Raw genomic sequence first — 17,666 nt, forward strand, 5'->3', positions numbered from 1 at the left:
GCTTCTCGCGCCTGGGCTTTTTTGAATTTGAGGACCAAGACAGGAGCTGGAATGATACCAATGGCCTTTGGGGATTTCAAGGGATGATGGCGTCTGGACTGCAGGGAAGGGAATGGTACGGATCCTTAGAGGGCATCTGTTCACGCAGCATGAGTAACATGGTTAATGAGCAAGCAAGAGTAACGACAGTGTGTTTAGATAGCATCATGCATTAGATAGCCCGGTATGTCGCTTTTGCCATGAACGATGAGAGCAACGATGCCAAGGGCCTGTATGCTTATCTAATCAATCATCCACATTTTTTAGACTCAGTTGAAGCCTCCATTTCGGCGATCGCCTGGGACAACCAATGTAGAAGCACATGGTGGAAATGAATCAAATCAATCGCCAGATGAAAACTGCGGCTCCTCCCCCTGATCCATTGTCCCCGTTCTTTGTCAAAAAGCTAAACCCTGCCGATCTGAGTGGGCCAACATCACCCGCCATCCCCAACCAAAAACCCTGAGAACCCGCCGACGCAGGGGCACAGAGCTGGCCCGGGGAGCTGCACTCGCTAAAGCAGAGCAAATCTTTGTCTAGCCACGCACTATTCGGCAGCGGTGAGCAAAGAGGCAAAAAGGTCGGCTGGAGGGGACAAGGTTGAGGAATGAAAAGAACCCAGCCTCTCGATACTCCCTGCGTCTGCGTCTCGTTCTCCAGGTTGCGACTGCGACTCCCGTCTTTTTTTCCTGCATCCTTCTTACACCACCTGCAGCAGCCTCCAGTAGCAAATTGAAACTCGGCAGCTCCAGGCAAGCAATCAGCTTAAGAGCTGCACCAATCATCCATCGACAAAGACGCTGGCCCCCCAACCGCAAACCCCCCCTGTCAAACAAAACAACCAAGTCGGCAAGCTGTTTGGCGCTGAACGTCACAAGACTGCGGCAAGCGGCAGAAGGGCCTCGCTTTCAAGGCCCTCTTTCTTACTTGCATTCATCGCATCATACTACGTACCTACAGTGCAGGACAGCGCCAAAGGTACAGGCAGATCACGTTCCTCGGGACCCAAAGTTTCGTTAGAGTTGCTGCGTGCAGCCAGGCAACCAAAAGGCAAACTCCTCCTCAACCACATGCGCTGAAGGCCGGGCATCTCTTCGTCAACACCACCCACCCGCACACGGACGAGGCACAAGACCCGACCCCAAACAAAGCCAGTCACGAGGCGACAACCCAACCATCGCCATTTGTCTCGCCGCTCAAACATCGATCCTCTACTGCGCTCGATCTCGAATTCATCACCGATTACCGTTCCGATTTTACGGCTCAGTTTACCCCAGACCCGCTCCAAGGCGTAGTCCTGACATGTGTCTCGGCTGCCGCTGAGCTCTTGTTTATTTTTTTTTACAGCTTCCAGCTCGCTCCGATCCTTGCTCGCGCGTGCGCATGACGCCCGCTTTCCGCATTCCTACCTTTCAAGAGAAATGACCGTTCCTCCGCATTTCCATATGCCGGGCACTTTTCACGGCGAAGGCGTCCATCCTGGGCTGTTTCGCCCGCCCATGTCGCCCAGCTCGAGTACCAGCTTCGGATACGCTGCCCCTCGCATCAGCGCCAGTCATGACGTGCACGCATCTAAGCGCAAGCGGAATCGCCATGACATGTCACGATCGCAAGATATCCGCATGGAAGGCGACCTCGATCATAATGGCTTCTTCAGTACACCTGTCGCGCAGACCCGAAGTGGCGATAGGCGCTATCAGCTCGCCGGCCAGCTTGACACCCCAAGCAGTGGTCCCTTCGAAAGCGGCATCCTCGGCGAGAGCATGTACTCGGACTCGGATTATAGAAGAGCCCTCGGATCGAAGAGAGCTCATGACGACATAGACCAGAATATTGGCGGCCCCACGCCGCTCTTTAATCTCCCTCCGCAGCCGATGCCATCGCAGAGCTGGGGAAGCTTCGCATTCTCTACCCTCGGCGGCGTTGTCGGGCGTGTGTGGGAGTTTTGCAAGGCTGGCGCGTTCCGAGGCTTCCAGGCCGGCGGCGGTAAGGCCTTTTCGGTGTCGACCGGTAGGGTACAGGAACTGCCGGAACTACCCTCGATCGACGAAAAGGCAGATGAGAACCAGCACCTACCAGGCCAATTCCCTCCCCAGGGAGATTACTTCAACCACCAACCTGAGTACCCCGAGGATCCCATCAACAGCGGGGCATCTACGCCAACCGGACCGGCCGCGAAACGGAGGCATACTGATCACCGGGATGAGCTTGGTAGGAATTGGGTTCTGGTGAGTGACGATAAGCCAGCTCAGTCGAAACCTACCCCTCCAGCGCGACGTGCTTCCTATCGCCCGACCCCTCGATCGCGAAACACGGGCCCATCGATGGCAACCGGTCGACGCATTAGCACGCCCGCCTCTCGATTCTCGTCAGCATCGACTCCGACCCAGCGACGACCGGCCAGCCGCCCTACCAGCCGCCTCTCTCACATCCCTTCACCTTCGTTGCCATCCCCGATTCCAGCATCAACCGCCTCCTTCGCTGGTACTCGATCTCCCTCCCCTAGCAAGATTCCTCAACCTACCCGACGTCGAAACACGATGGCACCATCTCCGAGCCCAAGCAATATGTCCCACCGTCGTTCTCATAGCAACGCCTCGACAGCTTCGGCACGTGCTTCAGTTGAAGCCAGCCCTCGACTTGATGCTGAAGCCAAGCATCTCGCTGCCCGTCGTAAGATGGAGGAGCGGGACACAGATGTGCGCATCAACGCCTTCAACAAGCAGCTGCAAGACATGATTCGACAGGGTCGGGAGGCCCTGGGCACGACGATTGAAGTTGAAGGCAATTGGGAAGATGAACTATAAGCGTTCCACCACCGACGACACGCTTACAGCATTTAGATCTTTTATGATGCCCGTTTTGTTCGTTTTGTTTTTATGATGTTTCCACTGATACCCTCCCATTCTTTCTTTGGGCTGAAATATTCTCGACGCTTAAGTATCGTTGTCGGAAGTCTGGCTGGACTGCTGAATGGGATGGATCTTACGCGGGAGTTCTCTGGTATCTGGTCGGCGTTGAAGAGAATGGAGGGATTTGTTCCTGGTCTTCGTTGGCCACTTCTTACGTTCTGCTCTAGGGATTGACTTGACTGGTGTTTACTTTATGCCATTTTACGCCTTCTCTTCTTGTCACTTCTATTCACTCAAACGGTTGAATCGAAACTTATGATCGAAACACCACCTTTTATAACATTTACGATATGAACCGCCTGCCAGTACGAGCACGTTGCTGTGCACGACACGAATGACCTACACGTCGAGGCCTTTTAATAAAAGTTACGCATTGCCTCGTCATAACTCGCTTCGTTTTCCTGATCGAAATCCTTCGTCCACGGTACTCCTGATCCTCAAACTCACTACGACGTGCTCCGGAGCTAGCGGATTGCTCAAGACATGGTCATAATGCGGGAGGATTGCTTGGATTTAAACGACTGCATCTACTTATGCTCAATAACTCGACAGGACTCATGAGACTCAAATTAATCTCGAAGAGAGTCTATAACCATCTCTCTGGATCCAAGTCTAAATCCAACGGGGCCGTATCCAACATATTCGCAAGCTCCAACGCAGACGCCATCGGCCAATCCCATACGTTCCACTGAAGTTGTTCAAGATCAGGCTGCACTTGAAGATCCGAGAATATCTTTTTGCGCAGCAAGTCGAGTACTTCGGCACACTGTGCCACATGGTTCCCGACATCATCCGTGTGTGTATGGAGCTGTCGCAGTGCCTCGATGCACGACTGTATAAGGCTCTCGTCTTGGTCGACTGTCACGGGATACCCTTTCCAGCCAGCGAAGAGTATCGTTAAGCCTGATTGCCAGAGCATGTGTATTCCGTTGGGGTAGAGAAGCGTCACAAGGAGACTTTCTGGCCAGTCGTTAGCAGGATACTCTGCACCTTGGCTGTCGGCTCCCATCATGGCTAGACCAGCCGACAATAGCCTGACGAGGGTGGCGGAAGCTTGGCCACAGGCTTTGAGTGATGGGACGAACTGCGCATCGGCGACGGTGAAAGAGAGAGCTGGCCGATGGACATGAATTGTTGCAACGCAGTGCGCGACCCTCAGGAATATTGCCTCGAGCGACATGTTTACGACCGGCGTGGCCAGTTCAGGGTCCATCTCAGGTTCGAGGACCACCCTCTCCCACATATTGAGTTCGGCTTGCAGATGGGCGATCTTTGACACTCCGCCACGGCGACGGGTAGTGGTGTAAAGATCTTCAAGCGTCCTGCCGATGATGCGGGCGAGCTTGAACAGGCTGATGGCGGTGTCAACTTGTGACCTCTCTCCTGGCAAAGGAAACTCGACATGTGTTCGTGACAGAAGGTCATGGTCTACACTTGTGGGAAGATCTGTGTCGACATCTTGGTCGCGTATTAATCGAGGCATGCCATGATAGGCACTCGAGAACCTGGATTACGATTAGCAACAGGTACTCCAAGAGAGGTGTGATACTGACGCGTCTAGTGAGTATTGGCACCACCAAGCCCGTCTTCTCAGTTCCGTCTCAAGGGGATCAAACTTGAAGCGATGAGAATGGCGATGAAGTCCTAGAGTCTGAGCCAAGCGCGTTGCTACTCCTGATATGTGGGAGGCTGTGGAATAGCGCCCAGATACTTGGAGGTATATCTGCATGATGACGAGTCCCTGTAGGCTTTGAAGACTTGGCTGATCAATAACCCTGTCTAACAAAGCCGTAGCCATGGTGTAGAAGCGCTCAGACTGGCATAAGAAGTGATGGTGCTGTTGAGTGCAGTCTCCCCTCTGGCCAATTGTTCCGAGGGCAAGCAGCCCAAGGATTTGATACAAGATGATAATGCCAGAACTAGTGGTTTCGTAGAAACCAAGTAGCCTCTGCATAGCATCTATCGTTGATGACTTGTGAACAATAGGATACAGCGGCGTCCACCTGTTAATGGTAGCCTCTATAATCTCCACCGTGTTTGGCGGCAGCTGTTGGGCCAAGTCCGAGACTGCAGGCGTGAGAGGGTTCTGAACCGAAGAGCCCCAGGGACTGTGCAGATAAAGGCCATATGCGCAACTGGGGAACGCGTCTTTGTGCATCTGGAGAAGTTGAAGCTGCTGCTCGGCCTGACTGATGAAGTGGACGCCTGTAGTTGAGCCGCCAAACATGGAAGCTTGTCGATCATCTGCCACAAGGCGCCCCATGTGACCGATCACAGGCTCGTTTGCCGACTTTATCGTGACGGGCTGGGTTCTTGTCATTGTGCTACTCGGCCCTGGAGTGTTGGTTATCACAGGCAGGGTCAGCGCTTGGCCCGTCTGCTGGAGTGTAATAGACTGCGACGGGACGACATTTTGAGATATCGGAGTTGAGGCTTCTGCAGGATGTTGAGAATGACCTGGAGGTGTCTGACGACGCTGTTCAATGCCCTCGGCTTCGTAGAAGCTGCATCCAGTTAGAGAAATGAAATAGTGATATGGAGATATCTCACCTTTTCCGTTTTCTATTTCTTTTCAGCTTGGCTGTAGTTACGCAGACAACGCCTGCTTGAAGGCAGGGAGAGCACTAAAGAGTCAGTATAGGAAGTCTGAAGCAACAATTCTTATCCCTTACATCATTGTCTTGACCATGGCATCTAATCTTTCTCCTGAGGAATCGTTAGTCGAAGCCATGCAAGTGAACTGCTGGATGAGTTGGAGAAGGTCCATACCGCCGACATCGGTCACTGTATGATTTATGTTAGTACGAGTAAACATGTTTCTGAGTCGGTTCAAACCTACCATACTTGGCCCGGAACTCTGCCAGCAGGCGGATCCGAAGGAACACTTTCAACGGTCGAAGTCATTAGAGAGGTTGTTAAGATTCAGTTTGTACCTGGTGATCAGTTCGAGATTACGAAATGGTCATGCCAGGCGCAATGCGGGGTCACACTAGCCGAAATTTGGAGAACCGCTAATAAGTGGAATTATTAGCAAGGTTTCTAGCAAGTTTAAAGCACCATTGGATCTCTCCTGAGAGGGGCAACCAAGGCAGTTGTATAAGTCCTACTTGTACGAGTTGAATGAAACTAAATCAAAAGCCTATTTTGACAAGTGTAAACCAAGATTCCGTTCTACACCCAAGAAATCACAACTAACTTGATCTCAGGAGAATAGGAGAAGCTTGACATGGCCGTCTTAGACGTCTAGTAGGCGTAAAGGGCAACCGCCTCGTTCTCCGACCTCTGAATCTTCTTGTTGAGTCGCATCAACCAAACCCTCATAGCCCAAGCACACATGATGCTAGTCACTGCAAATCCAACCATGCTGGAGAAGCCCATTCTGTACGCAGGGTCATCTGACTTGGGCCAGAGGTAGGCGCAGTAGATATATGCCAGGTTGGCCGTGACGTTGACAAGGGCGTACGCGACAGACTTCTTCTCAGGGGTCTGCGAGAGAGTGTTGCTCACCCAACCGAGGATGACGGATCCAACAGAGTAAGCACCCGTGGCATACAGGAATGTCGCCGTATAGCGTGTCGCTAGGTCGAGGGTGGCGCAGGACATCACAAAACCGACCACTGCCAGGGAGAGACCGGCTGTGATGTGCCAAGTACGCTCGTTGAAATGACCCGAAGACCAGGCAAACGGAATACCGAGGAGTCCAGAGACAAAGTATGGAGGAGCGGTAAGGAGAAGAGCAGTGGTGGACTTGAAACCCATGGACCTGATAATAGTAGGGAAGAAGTTGTTGAAAGAGCAAGCACTATGTTGGTCAGCTTTTGGTTCTCAGGTCAAGATTTCAACACACGAACCTGATGTGAAGATTCTGCATAAGACAGAAAAGCCAAGTGCGAGGATCACTGCAGGCTTGCTTCAGGCCTTCCCAGGTTGAGCCTCGAGTCTGTCCGCCCACGGTGTCTCGCTTGATTCGCTGGATGCAGAGCTCGCGCTCCTCGGGAGTGAGCCAGCGGGTCTGCGAGGGATCGTCTGGGAGCAGGAAAAAGCCGAACAGGGCGACGATGGCGGTGACGCAGCCTTCGATGATGAAAAGCCTGTAATGTTTGGTTATTACAGGTATTCCGCTATTAGAGGAAGCAACACATACCATTGCCAGCCCGCGATTCCCTTGACCTTATCGAGGGTGGAAAAGGTGGCTGCGGCGATGAGACCCGAGCATCCTGTGCTCACAACCTGTCCGGTATACAACAGCGAGATGCGTGTGGCGAGTTCCTTTCGTGTGTAATAAATCGACAGCAAGTAAAGAGCACCGGGGTAGAAAGGCTAAAGGCACCGAGTTAGTTATTGAAGTTTGTGTTGGGTGATTAGACTTACGGCTTCAACAAAGCCCAGGAAGAATCGACAAGCAATCAGACCGCTGTAGTTCTTGACAAGTGCAGTACAAGCCGAGACGGTGGCCCAGGCGATCATGCAGACGGACAGATAGATGGAAGGTCGAGTTCGTGTCATGAACATGTTGGAGGGGACTGGGAGAGTTAGTCTTGCCACTCTGGTTGATGCCAAGGATGAACAAGCGTACCTTGCATCAAGAGATAACCAACAAACAGGATCGAAATGGCAGTGTTGTACTGGACGCCTTTGAGGTTCAGGTCCTCCTCGAGGGTGTTCAATCTGGCTTGGGGCAGGGCATTTCGATCGAGGTAGTTGAGGAAGTACATGGCCCAAAGAATGGGCTTGTCTTGTTAGCAATTGAATATGGATTGTTCTTGAGAGACATACCATGATCATTCTATCAAGCTTTCGAACAAGGGCAATCTCAGCGGGATCTGTTTTGGCAGCAGCACCGGAGTAGTCACCACGAGGGTTGACCGGCTCGTCTTGCTCGAGCATCTTTTCGTCGTGGATCGCTTCAAGCTCGGAGGGCTTCATGTCCTTGGAAGAAGCGGACAGTCGAGCAGTAGCCGCCATGATGATTCCGAATTGTACAATAGAGGGATGATGGAAGAGGAGGCAGGAGATGATGAATCTGGAGAAGTGCCTTGAAGTCTGGGGAAATGAGAAGACATGTTTGCATCTATATACTCCCAGACCACTCTCTGGTCCAGACCGTTCATCTTTTAGATTTTAGACTCAAACTATCAGCCCCGTGGAGAAATCCTAGCCCTCTGGGGAAAATGCGGAGAAGGACGGTGTAAAGTCGTTGGACACATGGATCGTCGTCGAGGGTTACGCCGTTATCCCGCTATCCCGCTATTCCGTCAGCTTATCCCGCTCCAAAGCCGTGGCATCGACTCCACAGGTGGCCTTGATGGTCGGACGAGGCGACGGAATAGGGATTTAAAGTGGCGGGATTGGGGAATTGGGATATGTGATTGGTAATTGGGATGTGGGCTGTTGCAGGGAGGAAATGCATAAAACGTCGACTCCCGTATGACCGATGTTGGACCTTGGTTCTATACCTATTCTTGACCAAACGCACTTGCATGACCAATTACCATCATGGCTGCCGCTACTGTCTTTGACTCGACCCTCTTTGGAAACACATTCGGAACTGAAGAGATTCGAGAGTGTTTTTCAGAGAGGTCATACGTTTCCAAGCTCATCGAAGCAGAATGCGCTCTCGCTCGGGCTGAGGAGGACGAGGGAGTCATTCCTCAAGGCACTGCTAGTGTCATCCAAAAGCACAGCGATGTCTCCAAGATAGACTGGCCATTGCTGGCACAGAAGGCCGAGATTGTAGGATACCCTATTCTCGGCCTTGTGGAGCAGATGGCTTCGTGGGTTCCTCACCAAGAGGGTAAGTGGACTCCCTTGGCATGAAACTGGTAACTGACACTCTCTAAGCTGGATTCATCCATTGGGGTGCTACTACACAAGATATCATGGACTTGGCCTCTCAATTGCAGATCAAGGAAGGTCTCGTAATTGTAGAGCGTCAACTCAACGAAACTATCAGCATCCTCGAATCCATGACATCAAAGTACCGCGACACATCCATGGCAGGTCGAACACATCTGCAACACGCCCTACCTATTACGTTCGGTTACAAATGTGGCGTCTGGCTTGCCGGACTACGACGTCACGCCGAACGCCTGCAGCAGATCAAGGAGCGCTGTCTGCTCGTGCAGTTTGGTGGTGCGGCTGGCACTCTCGCCTCTTTGGGCACATCAGACAACGGGATCCGAGTGCGAAAGAGGCTGGCGGTCATCTTGGGTCTCCGAGACCCTGTGATCACTTGGCATGTTGCCAGAGATACCATTGCAGAGGTTGTCAACTTTTTGGCATTGGTTGGAGGGTCACTCGGCAAGATTGCTCTCGATTTGATCATCATGTCCTCTAACGAGCTGAACGAGGTAAGTTTCTAGATCGATGCGTCTTTTGACAGCTGGCTGACCGTGTCCCTGTTAGGTTGCTGAGCCATTCGTGCCTCATCGAGGGGCATCCTCAACAATGCCCCAAAAGAGAAACCCAATCTCAAGCGAGATCATCCTAGCCCAGTCCAAGGTCCTCAGAGCACAAGCAGGACTTGTACTCGACGCCATGGTATCAGACTTTGAGCGAGCCTCGGGTCCTTGGCACCTGGAGTGGGCAGCCCTACCGGTAGCCTTTATCTCGGCGGTTGGATCACTCCATCAAGCCAACTTTGCACTCTCTGGTCTACAGGTCAACCAAGATGCCATGAAGGCTAACCTTGAGTCAACAAGAGGCCTCATTGTCGCTGAAGCTGTCATGATGAAGTTGGCTGTGTATGTTGGTCGACAGGAAGCACACGAGATTGTCTATGGGGCTTGTGTGTCAGCGTTGGACAGGGATACTTCGTTGCTCGAGGCACTAGAGAAGGTATCAGAAGTCACACAGCATCTGTCTTCTGAGGAGCTGTCATCGTTGTGTGACCCTAGCCAGTATCTAGGTTGTTGCCAGCTGATGGTGGACGAGCTGTTGGCTTCGTCCTCTGAGAGTGTCAAGACGAATGGGAAGACAAATGGCAAGACGAACGGTGTGACGAATGGTGTGGCGAATGGGACGACGAACGGGACGACGAATGGTCATCATTGAAGGGCTTTTGGATATATGAGACATGTAAACAGATAGGGACACGGAATTGATTACAATTAAGAATAGAGTCTTAACTACCTCCTATGTTCTGAAATAATTCGACTCGGCAAGCAAAGCATGCATTTCTACTTTCCAACAATAAGATATCAAGCGATTGTATAATTGCAATGGATTAAAGCGGCTATCCCATAATTGTTTGCCCAAATGCAAGCCCCTATCTTCAGGACAAGCCAAGTCTCGTAATCTATGCAGTTCAATCTGTAAATTGCCAAGCCACCTGCCACTAACATTGGCCATTGGGCTAAACAACGTACCACACTGTCAAATGGGGGACATTGATGGCTGGAGCTTGTTTTGGATGATGGCTAGGGAGATAGAAGTGGCTAACCCTTTGCATATATTGTTATCTGGGAGACGGTCCTTTTGGAGAAAGGCTTTCTTGAGGCGTCGAGAGCTCATCATGGAGTAGATCGCTAGGGTCAATAGCCTGGTCGAAATGCTGCGCTATATGTTGAGGCTGTTGATCCCTACTAGGGATGTTCCACCCCCTATTTGTATCTTCATGGAGCTGACCTGCCTACCATGCATTTGATTCTGGCTGCCATCTTATGTAGCCTGCAGTTTGCAGCTGCTTGGTGGGCACAGCCGCAGAAAGACATTCCTATTGGGGTTGCCATTCACAGCTGCACTCAGAAAGATGTTGTTGCACTCACCTTTGACGATGGACCATTCCATTACACCGACTTGCTCCTAGACCTCCTTTCTGAAGCTGGTTTCACAGCCACCTTCTTCGTCAACGGGAAAAACTGGGCAAATATCCAGGATTATCGCTCCACCATCATTCGAATGGTTAAGGAGGGGCATCAAGTTGCCTCACACACGTACGTCTTTGTTTGAAATCCCATGTAGATGCCCACGTTGACAATAATTTAGCTACAGCCATCCAAACCTGGCAAACCTCGACGAGGCCAGCGTCAAGCTGGAAATGACCAAGCTGGAGGATGAGTTCATCAAAATCCTTGGCAAATTTCCCATCTACATGCGCCCACCGTACTTGAGCCACAACAGCCAGACCCTCAAAGTCCTGGGCGAGCTTGGGTACCACGTCATTGATACCGATATAGATACCCTTGACTGGCAGCACAATGCACCTCATGCGGTGGGACAATCTTTGGATCTATTCTCGACTAGGATGTGGAATGGAGGTTCCATTGTTCTGATGCATGATATTCATCGCAATACGGTTATGAATCTGGTGCCGTTGATAATCAAGCGCCTTCTACAAAGTGGGAAACGAGGTGAGAATGCCTTTTATTTTGCATAACCCGAGGCTCATACTTTCTTAGCCGTCACAATCGGGGAATGTCTTGGAGACCCCAAGAAGAACTGGTACCGGAATTCACGTTCCGTGGTGAAGTATTTAGTCAAAGATCACTCAAAGACAACCAAGGACTGGCACGTGTATAATATTTGGGAAGCCAACAAGCTTACTTGGTCCGAGTAGATTTGTGTGGACGAACAAGGGGATCTTGATGTCATCGCTAGCATTGGAAAAAGCGAAGTTGACAAAACTCAAGTCTACCATTCCATCCCCTATAAAAAGTCTCCAGATCAGTAATTTAATGAGGCAAAGAGCAGATGAGATCTCCAATCTTTTGAATTTGTGGCGATTGGTCAAATGCTTGACGCCATCCATCTCGCAATGCACGTCATATTACTCGACAACAAATGGCAAAGATGAAAAGCCGATAAGCGCGATGGCACAATACTCGAGATTATCAACTCATTCACTTTATCCCCCGCATCGAAATGATTGATAAGCTAACCTTGTATTGTATGGCTACACGACGAACCAATCTGAGCCGGAACTCGCTATCATGACCTTGCAGGCACGCGCAATCTTTCGTAGAATGATGAAAACGAGCTCGCATAGCCGAAGAGTGTAATATAAGTGACAGCTTAAGTCTAATTCGCAAGAAACAGTTGACAACAACCTTCAAATTTGCCTCTTCTCAAAATGGCTCACCTCGAATCTCGAAAGCACGTCTCCCCAGACTCTGGGTTCCCAATTACCATCCATCCTCACTTCAATGCCAAGATCAAAGATTGGACCCCCCCTGAGCCACTACGTGAGGAAATAGCGCCTCCCCGTGATAGGGCGCACTTTGCAGATCCCGAAAAGAAGGCCCTGTTCTCTGTGGCCAAGAAGACAGACCTTACAGAATCTATTGGATCGGTTCTGGAGAATGTTCAGCTGTCGCAGTTGACGCCTCAGCAGCTGGATGAACTCGCTCTACTGGTTAATGAGCGAGGTGTTGTCTTTTTCAGGGATCAGGACCTTGATACTGAGAAACAGGTCAAGTTGTTTGAGCACTACGGCATTCTCGACCGTCATCCTGCACAGAAAGATGTCAAACACGTTGTGATTCGGGGGAGTACACAGGATCACCGAGAGATCGCCAAGTACACCCCCTGGCCGTCGGGTGACTTTCACGCAGACACTTCCTTTGAAATCAATCCTCCTTCTTATTCTCTTCTCCGTATGGAGGAGCATCCTGAAGTTGGGGGTGATACTGCGTGGATTTCGGGTTACGGACTCTATGATACTTTGAGTGATGCCATGAAGAGGTTTGTTGAGGGTCTTCATGCTGTTCACACTTCACGAGTATGTATTATTCTTAATTGAAAGAAACATGACACTAACATCGTGGTAGTTGCAATACGACACTATCCTCGACCTTTGGGGAACAGGGCCGAATCGTCCTCCCATCGATACCCATCATCCAGCTGTGCGAACTCATCCAGTCACTGGCCTTAAGGCTGTCAACGTGAACCCGGGCTTTGTGACTGGGTTTGCCGAGTTGAAAAAGGTGGAATCAGGTGAGAAAACCAAAATCAACACAGGCTTTTAGAAACTAATTCACTTCTAGACAAACTGCTCGACTTTTTTGCCTACCATCTCCACTCTGCCGATGATCACTATGTTAGATGGAAGTGGACAGTGGGTGCTGTGGCTATGTGGGATAACCGGTATGACCCCAAGAAACCATTCTAGTTCTACTACTCACAAGCTCCAGATGTGTTCTTCACCGTGTGATCCCCGGAACCTACGACACGCCCCGTCGAGGAATCCGAACAACAGTCTTTGGAGAGAAGCGTGAGTCAACACGACACGATTATCTGCATACGACTAACGTTTCTTGGCAGCCTACTATGATCCGAACAGTGAAGGCCGTGCTGAGCGTGAAGCGAGACTTCGAGCTGTCGCAAAGAAAGAAACCAATGGCGATGGAGGAGCGAATTCGAAACCTACACTCGAAACTCCTGCTTGATTAGTTTAGCAAACCATTTTGGAATTTCGCACAATTTCATAGGCTTTACAGCCATGTTTTAACTCATTCCCAGATACATAATCCTCGATACTGTACATGAACCAACCTTCCACTATTAACGGGCTTTGATATACACCTTGAACCCCTTGGGCTTGACAAACCAGTAGTTTAGAGTCTCCAGCTCCGCCACGTTAAAGTTATTATTAGGGAACGAAAAGTCAAAGTCGCGAATAATTCGTGGTATCAGCTTGGATATCTCCATAGTAGAAATGTGTCTCCCAATGCATGTTCTCGCGCCCATGCCAAACTTGACAGACAGTCAGCCAAGCTACCTTGGGGAGGGTGTCTAACTTACTGGCATCCAGTGACGGTTCATGGCATCGAGCTTTTGCTTGTCGCCTTCTAGCCAGCGCTCGGGGCGGAATATGTCTGCGTCAGGGCCAAAGATTGTTGAGTTGACGTGCTCTACCCAAGTATTAACGCCCACAATCGTCTGGTCATGTTAGTAAATGCACCATGGAGAAAAGAAAAAATCTGCCTACCCCTTCTGGAAAGAACTGCCCAGCAATCGTTGCACCGCCTTTGGGAACCACTCGTTCCAAAGGCTGCCCAGTTGCAGGATGCAGTCTCAAACCCTCCTTCAGTACAGCTTGGAGATAGTCCATATCCTGAGTCTCCTTGAAACTAAAGTGCCTAGGGTCTGCTGCACTCTTCTGGTGCTCTTCAATTTCTTGGCGAAGTTTCTGAGTTACTTCTGGATTCTTCATGAGAAAAAAGAGAATCGCAGAGAGACTGATACCCGTAGTGTCTGATCCAGCTGTCATGTTGGATGCGCATCCACTGAGGACATACCAAGCGTCATATGTAGCTGGATCTTTTCGGTGTCGAGCCACATACTTGGAGAGAAAGTCCATCCTTTGGATGTCTTCTTTCTCAATGTCTAGGTTCTTGGGCTTGGACTGATGCTCCTTCATGCATCGCTCCGTAAACTGGATGACATATTGTATCCCCGTTCCGGAATTTCCGGCAAACCAGTTACGGATGGCGAACAAAGCGGGATGAATCCAAGAGAAGATGCCAACCCTGCACGCGTAGGCCAGGAACCCTTCCAAGGAGGCCATGATGCCGGCTATATCCACGCCTTGGTCGAGGAAGCCGAGTCTCGTCGAGTATGTGATCATACTGATGACATCGAAAGCATAGCACTGGAACCAGTGACCCATATCGACCAACGGCTTGTTCTCTGTAGAGTTTGGATCCGCAGCCATCTCTCGGAGTCTCTGATCGAACAAATCGGCACATTCGTCAACAAAGTCTTCGTACGAGATCAAAGCCGACATGGCATGGGTGCTCTGGTAGAGTCTTCGCAACTGAGAGTGCTCCTTGATATTCTCGTGGGCAAAGATGGACGGCTGATTAGGGTCGGGAGTAGTAAATGTCCGATAGAAAGAAGACTTGGCAAACTTGTCAGCTTTGCCGACTCCATATATGATCTGCGCCGCCTCGGGGTGGTCGAAGCTATATCGATTGGGTCCATAGCGAACGATGGGACCATATTGACGATGAAGATTGATGTTGTCGCGTTCAAAGTGTCCTCGCGATACTCGATTAAGGTACCAGAAATCGGTGAAGCGCGCCAGAGTAGGTCCGGGGATATTTTTGAGGGGAGAGAAGAGGGCTTGATAGACACGAGACAGAACCTTGACCGCGACCACGAGTGCCAGAGAGCACAAGGGTACAAGATAAACGAGGGCCGCCATATTGTCGACGAATGGGTAAATATGTCTTACACTGATTTGTTCAATTGGGATATGCGACCACTTTAAAAGAAGCCCTTCCCGTGTGGTCCCGTGTGGGGATCCGACACTCCATCTCACTCTGGCGTTCTCCAATTCTGGGCGCCAATTACATGAGGTTATTGTCCGATGCGGAGAGCCGAGATCATCATGTAAGTGGGTTTATAAAAGATGATGGATTTGTGTCTGGTCTGTAGTGATACTGTTGCTCTTGTGAGAAGTTGTGGCGGCTCCTAGTATTGCGATATCTATGGTGTGCTGGTCGTAACCAGTCTCTGGCTGTTGTGATGCGAAATCACATTAATACATCTGATGAAAATTGTAGAAGGATACTATTAAAATTGATAGATGAACCAAAGACCGGGCTGTGCATGAATAGTTCCCCGGGTCGCCCCTCGCTATTGGGCGTTGATTGCTGGGGGAGGGTTTCTGCCATGTCTCAAAGCTGCTTCTGTAAGAGACGCTCAGGGCCTACTGTACTGTAATTGTCCTGCAGTTCGCGTGTTCAACCAATCGGAGAGCACAATTTCTCAACACCATTGGAGAATACTTGGCCTCTCCCAACTCACAGCATCAGCGGCAACACTCCCAACTACGACGACAGAATCATCCCGCCGAGGTACCATGATGCTCGAACAAGGCTCACAGAGGCCACAAAAACTACTCGTCCAGATGTCTGGCGCGCCCGGCTCTGGCAAAAGCACGATAGCGAGACTACTGCGGCAGTCAATCGGCGGGGTTGTCATTGACCACGATGTCTTGAGATCCTCTCTCCTTGAAGACAGCGACATTCCATTCGACCAAGTAGCAAAACGTGCCTATAACCTTCAATGGAGACTCGCGGAGGATTTCATGAAGCAGGGACTCAGCGTCATCGTGGACAGTACCTGCAACTTCCAAGAGGTTCTCGATCGGGGTTCAGCCATCGCTGAGCACCAGGGCTTTACTTATTGGTGCGTCGAGTGTAAAGTTGAGGACATCGACCTTCTGGACGAAAGATTGCGCACGCGAGACCCCATGAAGAGTCAGAGAACCGCTGTCAATTGTCCCCCTGCCGCCGCGAGCAGCGCCCGTGTAGGTGAGGATTCTCGGGCGCTCTTTAGGAAATGGATTGAGAGCCCGTGTCGACCTGAAAGCAATTTCATCGTGTTGGATTCGACGAGCAGTCTAGAGGCGAATCTAGACCTTGTCTTGAAGCAGATTGTCGGTTGAGGGGGTGAGTATCCAGGCTATGTTACCGGCTATCGAACGTCTAAAAGTTGATCAATACGCTTCAGATTATCCAGCAGAGCAGCTCCGGAACTCACTAAAAATGCCGTGGGCATTTTCTAATATAGCGATGCTATAGAGGCTTACTAAGTAGGTAGTGGGCTTGGAGAAGTCAAGGTGGTGAACAGGGAGTGACAGCCCAGTGCTGTTGGCTTTGGAGCACCTTCATGCAGGTCCAAGATCCAGCACAAAGGTCACCACAAGTAACTTAGAACATCCGACAATGAGAATAGATTAAACTCTTACATTCTCTCATCACGAATGGTCGAGGACGCATTGCCCTCTTGACAGGGGTCGACATCCAGGTGAGCCACGGTGGCACTCACTCGGGAAGCTGGATCTGCTCCCCGCTGAGCTGTTCGAGAGATTTTTACTTCTCTAGATAGACCTTCTCACGCAGCTTTTAGGCGCGTCAACCGGTGTGCCATGAGATCTGTCGACCCTTTGCCCGAGCATCATCGGCGTCAAAGCCGATGGGTATAGTTTCAGGACTCTCTTCAAGAATTTGACCACTCGCAGGTGTGACTGCTGCAGCTCCTTTGGCTGTTACCTGTCCCTGGTCTCATGCAAGAGAGTTGCTTTAAATACGGCGTCAATCACTTCCTCGTGAAGGGACACTACGTCTACACGGCTACTGGTCTCCGGCGAGTGAAGCTCTACGATATCCAGACGGCGCTTGAGCTGGTGGGAAAAGATGATCAGACAGTCCTAGCGATACGTCAAACACCACCGACACGTCAACTGGCACCTTTTGAAGACGACGTCCATGTCCACTGTCGCGTGTCGTTGCGTAACCATCATGGCTGAGTGGATATCGCCCACCGAGCGCCGGCCGCGGGAGGGGCCAGAAGCTCAGCGGGGAGATGGCGCTGGTCACGGGGAGCTCGGGTGGTCGCATGAGCAACGGGTCTGGAGCGATAGTTGCTGATCCGATGCGGAACTCGGGGCGAGAGCCGAAGCGACGAGCCGGGCATAGCGTGATCCTCTTTCGGGGAGAGTGTGGAATGTGAATGTCGCCTCTTGGGGGCCATTGGTGGGACGGAGCACGCTATTGCGTCTGCATGTCGGGGACTTGGCGAGACGACAGTCAGTGTCTTGGAGATGCCTTTAGAGGAAGTATCACTGGACTACGCATAACTAGGTGAACCTGAAGTTATTCACGCAGTAACATTGAAGAATTCAAGCAAGGAACCTGGTGGAGTCATTCCGTGGGGGTTCATCAATCTCGCTGCCTGAGGCTATTCCCAATCCCGCCATACTGGATC

General features: G+C 50.9%; 5 protein-coding genes across 5 annotated transcripts; 3 read left to right on the forward strand and 2 right to left on the reverse strand.

Annotated features, from left to right (window-relative positions):
- Nucleotides 1-1,460: 1,460 nt before the first annotated feature.
- Nucleotides 1,461-2,846, forward strand: LRP88_06674 (uncharacterized protein; the record flags this gene model as incomplete). The annotated part of the gene is made up of 1 exon (XM_083243212.1): nt 1,461-2,846. The coding sequence occupies one exon, from the start codon at nt 1,461-1,463 to the stop codon at nt 2,844-2,846; it is 1,386 nt and encodes a 461-aa protein (XP_083100436.1).
- A 3,348-nt stretch (nt 2,847-6,194) lies between these two features.
- Nucleotides 6,195-7,916, reverse strand: LRP88_06675 (major facilitator superfamily domain-containing protein; the record flags this gene model as incomplete). The annotated part of the gene is made up of 6 exons (XM_083243213.1): nt 6,195-6,753; nt 6,803-7,042; nt 7,096-7,271; nt 7,323-7,474; nt 7,528-7,681; nt 7,755-7,916. 6 exons carry the CDS (start codon nt 7,914-7,916, stop codon nt 6,195-6,197), a joined length of 1,443 nt encoding a protein of 480 aa, XP_083100437.1.
- Nucleotides 7,917-8,447: 531 nt separating this feature from the next.
- LRP88_06676 (L-Aspartase-like protein) lies at nt 8,448-10,004 on the forward strand (the record flags this gene model as incomplete). The annotated part of the gene is made up of 5 exons (XM_083243214.1): nt 8,448-8,618; nt 8,715-8,745; nt 8,793-9,301; nt 9,357-9,875; nt 9,927-10,004. 5 exons carry the CDS (start codon nt 8,448-8,450, stop codon nt 10,002-10,004), a joined length of 1,308 nt encoding a protein of 435 aa, XP_083100438.1.
- Nucleotides 10,005-12,021: 2,017 nt separating this feature from the next.
- On the forward strand, nt 12,022-13,336 carry LRP88_06677 (TauD/TfdA dioxygenase family protein; the record flags this gene model as incomplete). The annotated part of the gene is made up of 5 exons (XM_083243215.1): nt 12,022-12,669; nt 12,719-12,884; nt 12,935-13,034; nt 13,082-13,161; nt 13,212-13,336. 5 exons carry the CDS (start codon nt 12,022-12,024, stop codon nt 13,334-13,336), a joined length of 1,119 nt encoding a protein of 372 aa, XP_083100439.1.
- A 115-nt stretch (nt 13,337-13,451) lies between these two features.
- On the reverse strand, nt 13,452-15,096 carry LRP88_06678 (cytochrome P450; the record flags this gene model as incomplete). Its single annotated transcript, XM_083243216.1, has 3 exons — nt 13,452-13,643; nt 13,692-13,829; nt 13,879-15,096. 3 exons carry the CDS (start codon nt 15,094-15,096, stop codon nt 13,452-13,454), a joined length of 1,548 nt encoding a protein of 515 aa, XP_083100440.1.
- Between the last annotated feature and the right edge of the window lie 2,570 nt (nt 15,097-17,666).

The sequence above is a fragment of the Fusarium phalaenopsidis genome (assembly GCF_050370095.1).
Source record: "Fusarium phalaenopsidis strain FUZ10S chromosome Unknown contig_32298, whole genome shotgun sequence".
In the NCBI taxonomy this organism is placed as follows: Eukaryota; Fungi; Ascomycota; class Sordariomycetes; order Hypocreales; family Nectriaceae; genus Fusarium; species Fusarium phalaenopsidis.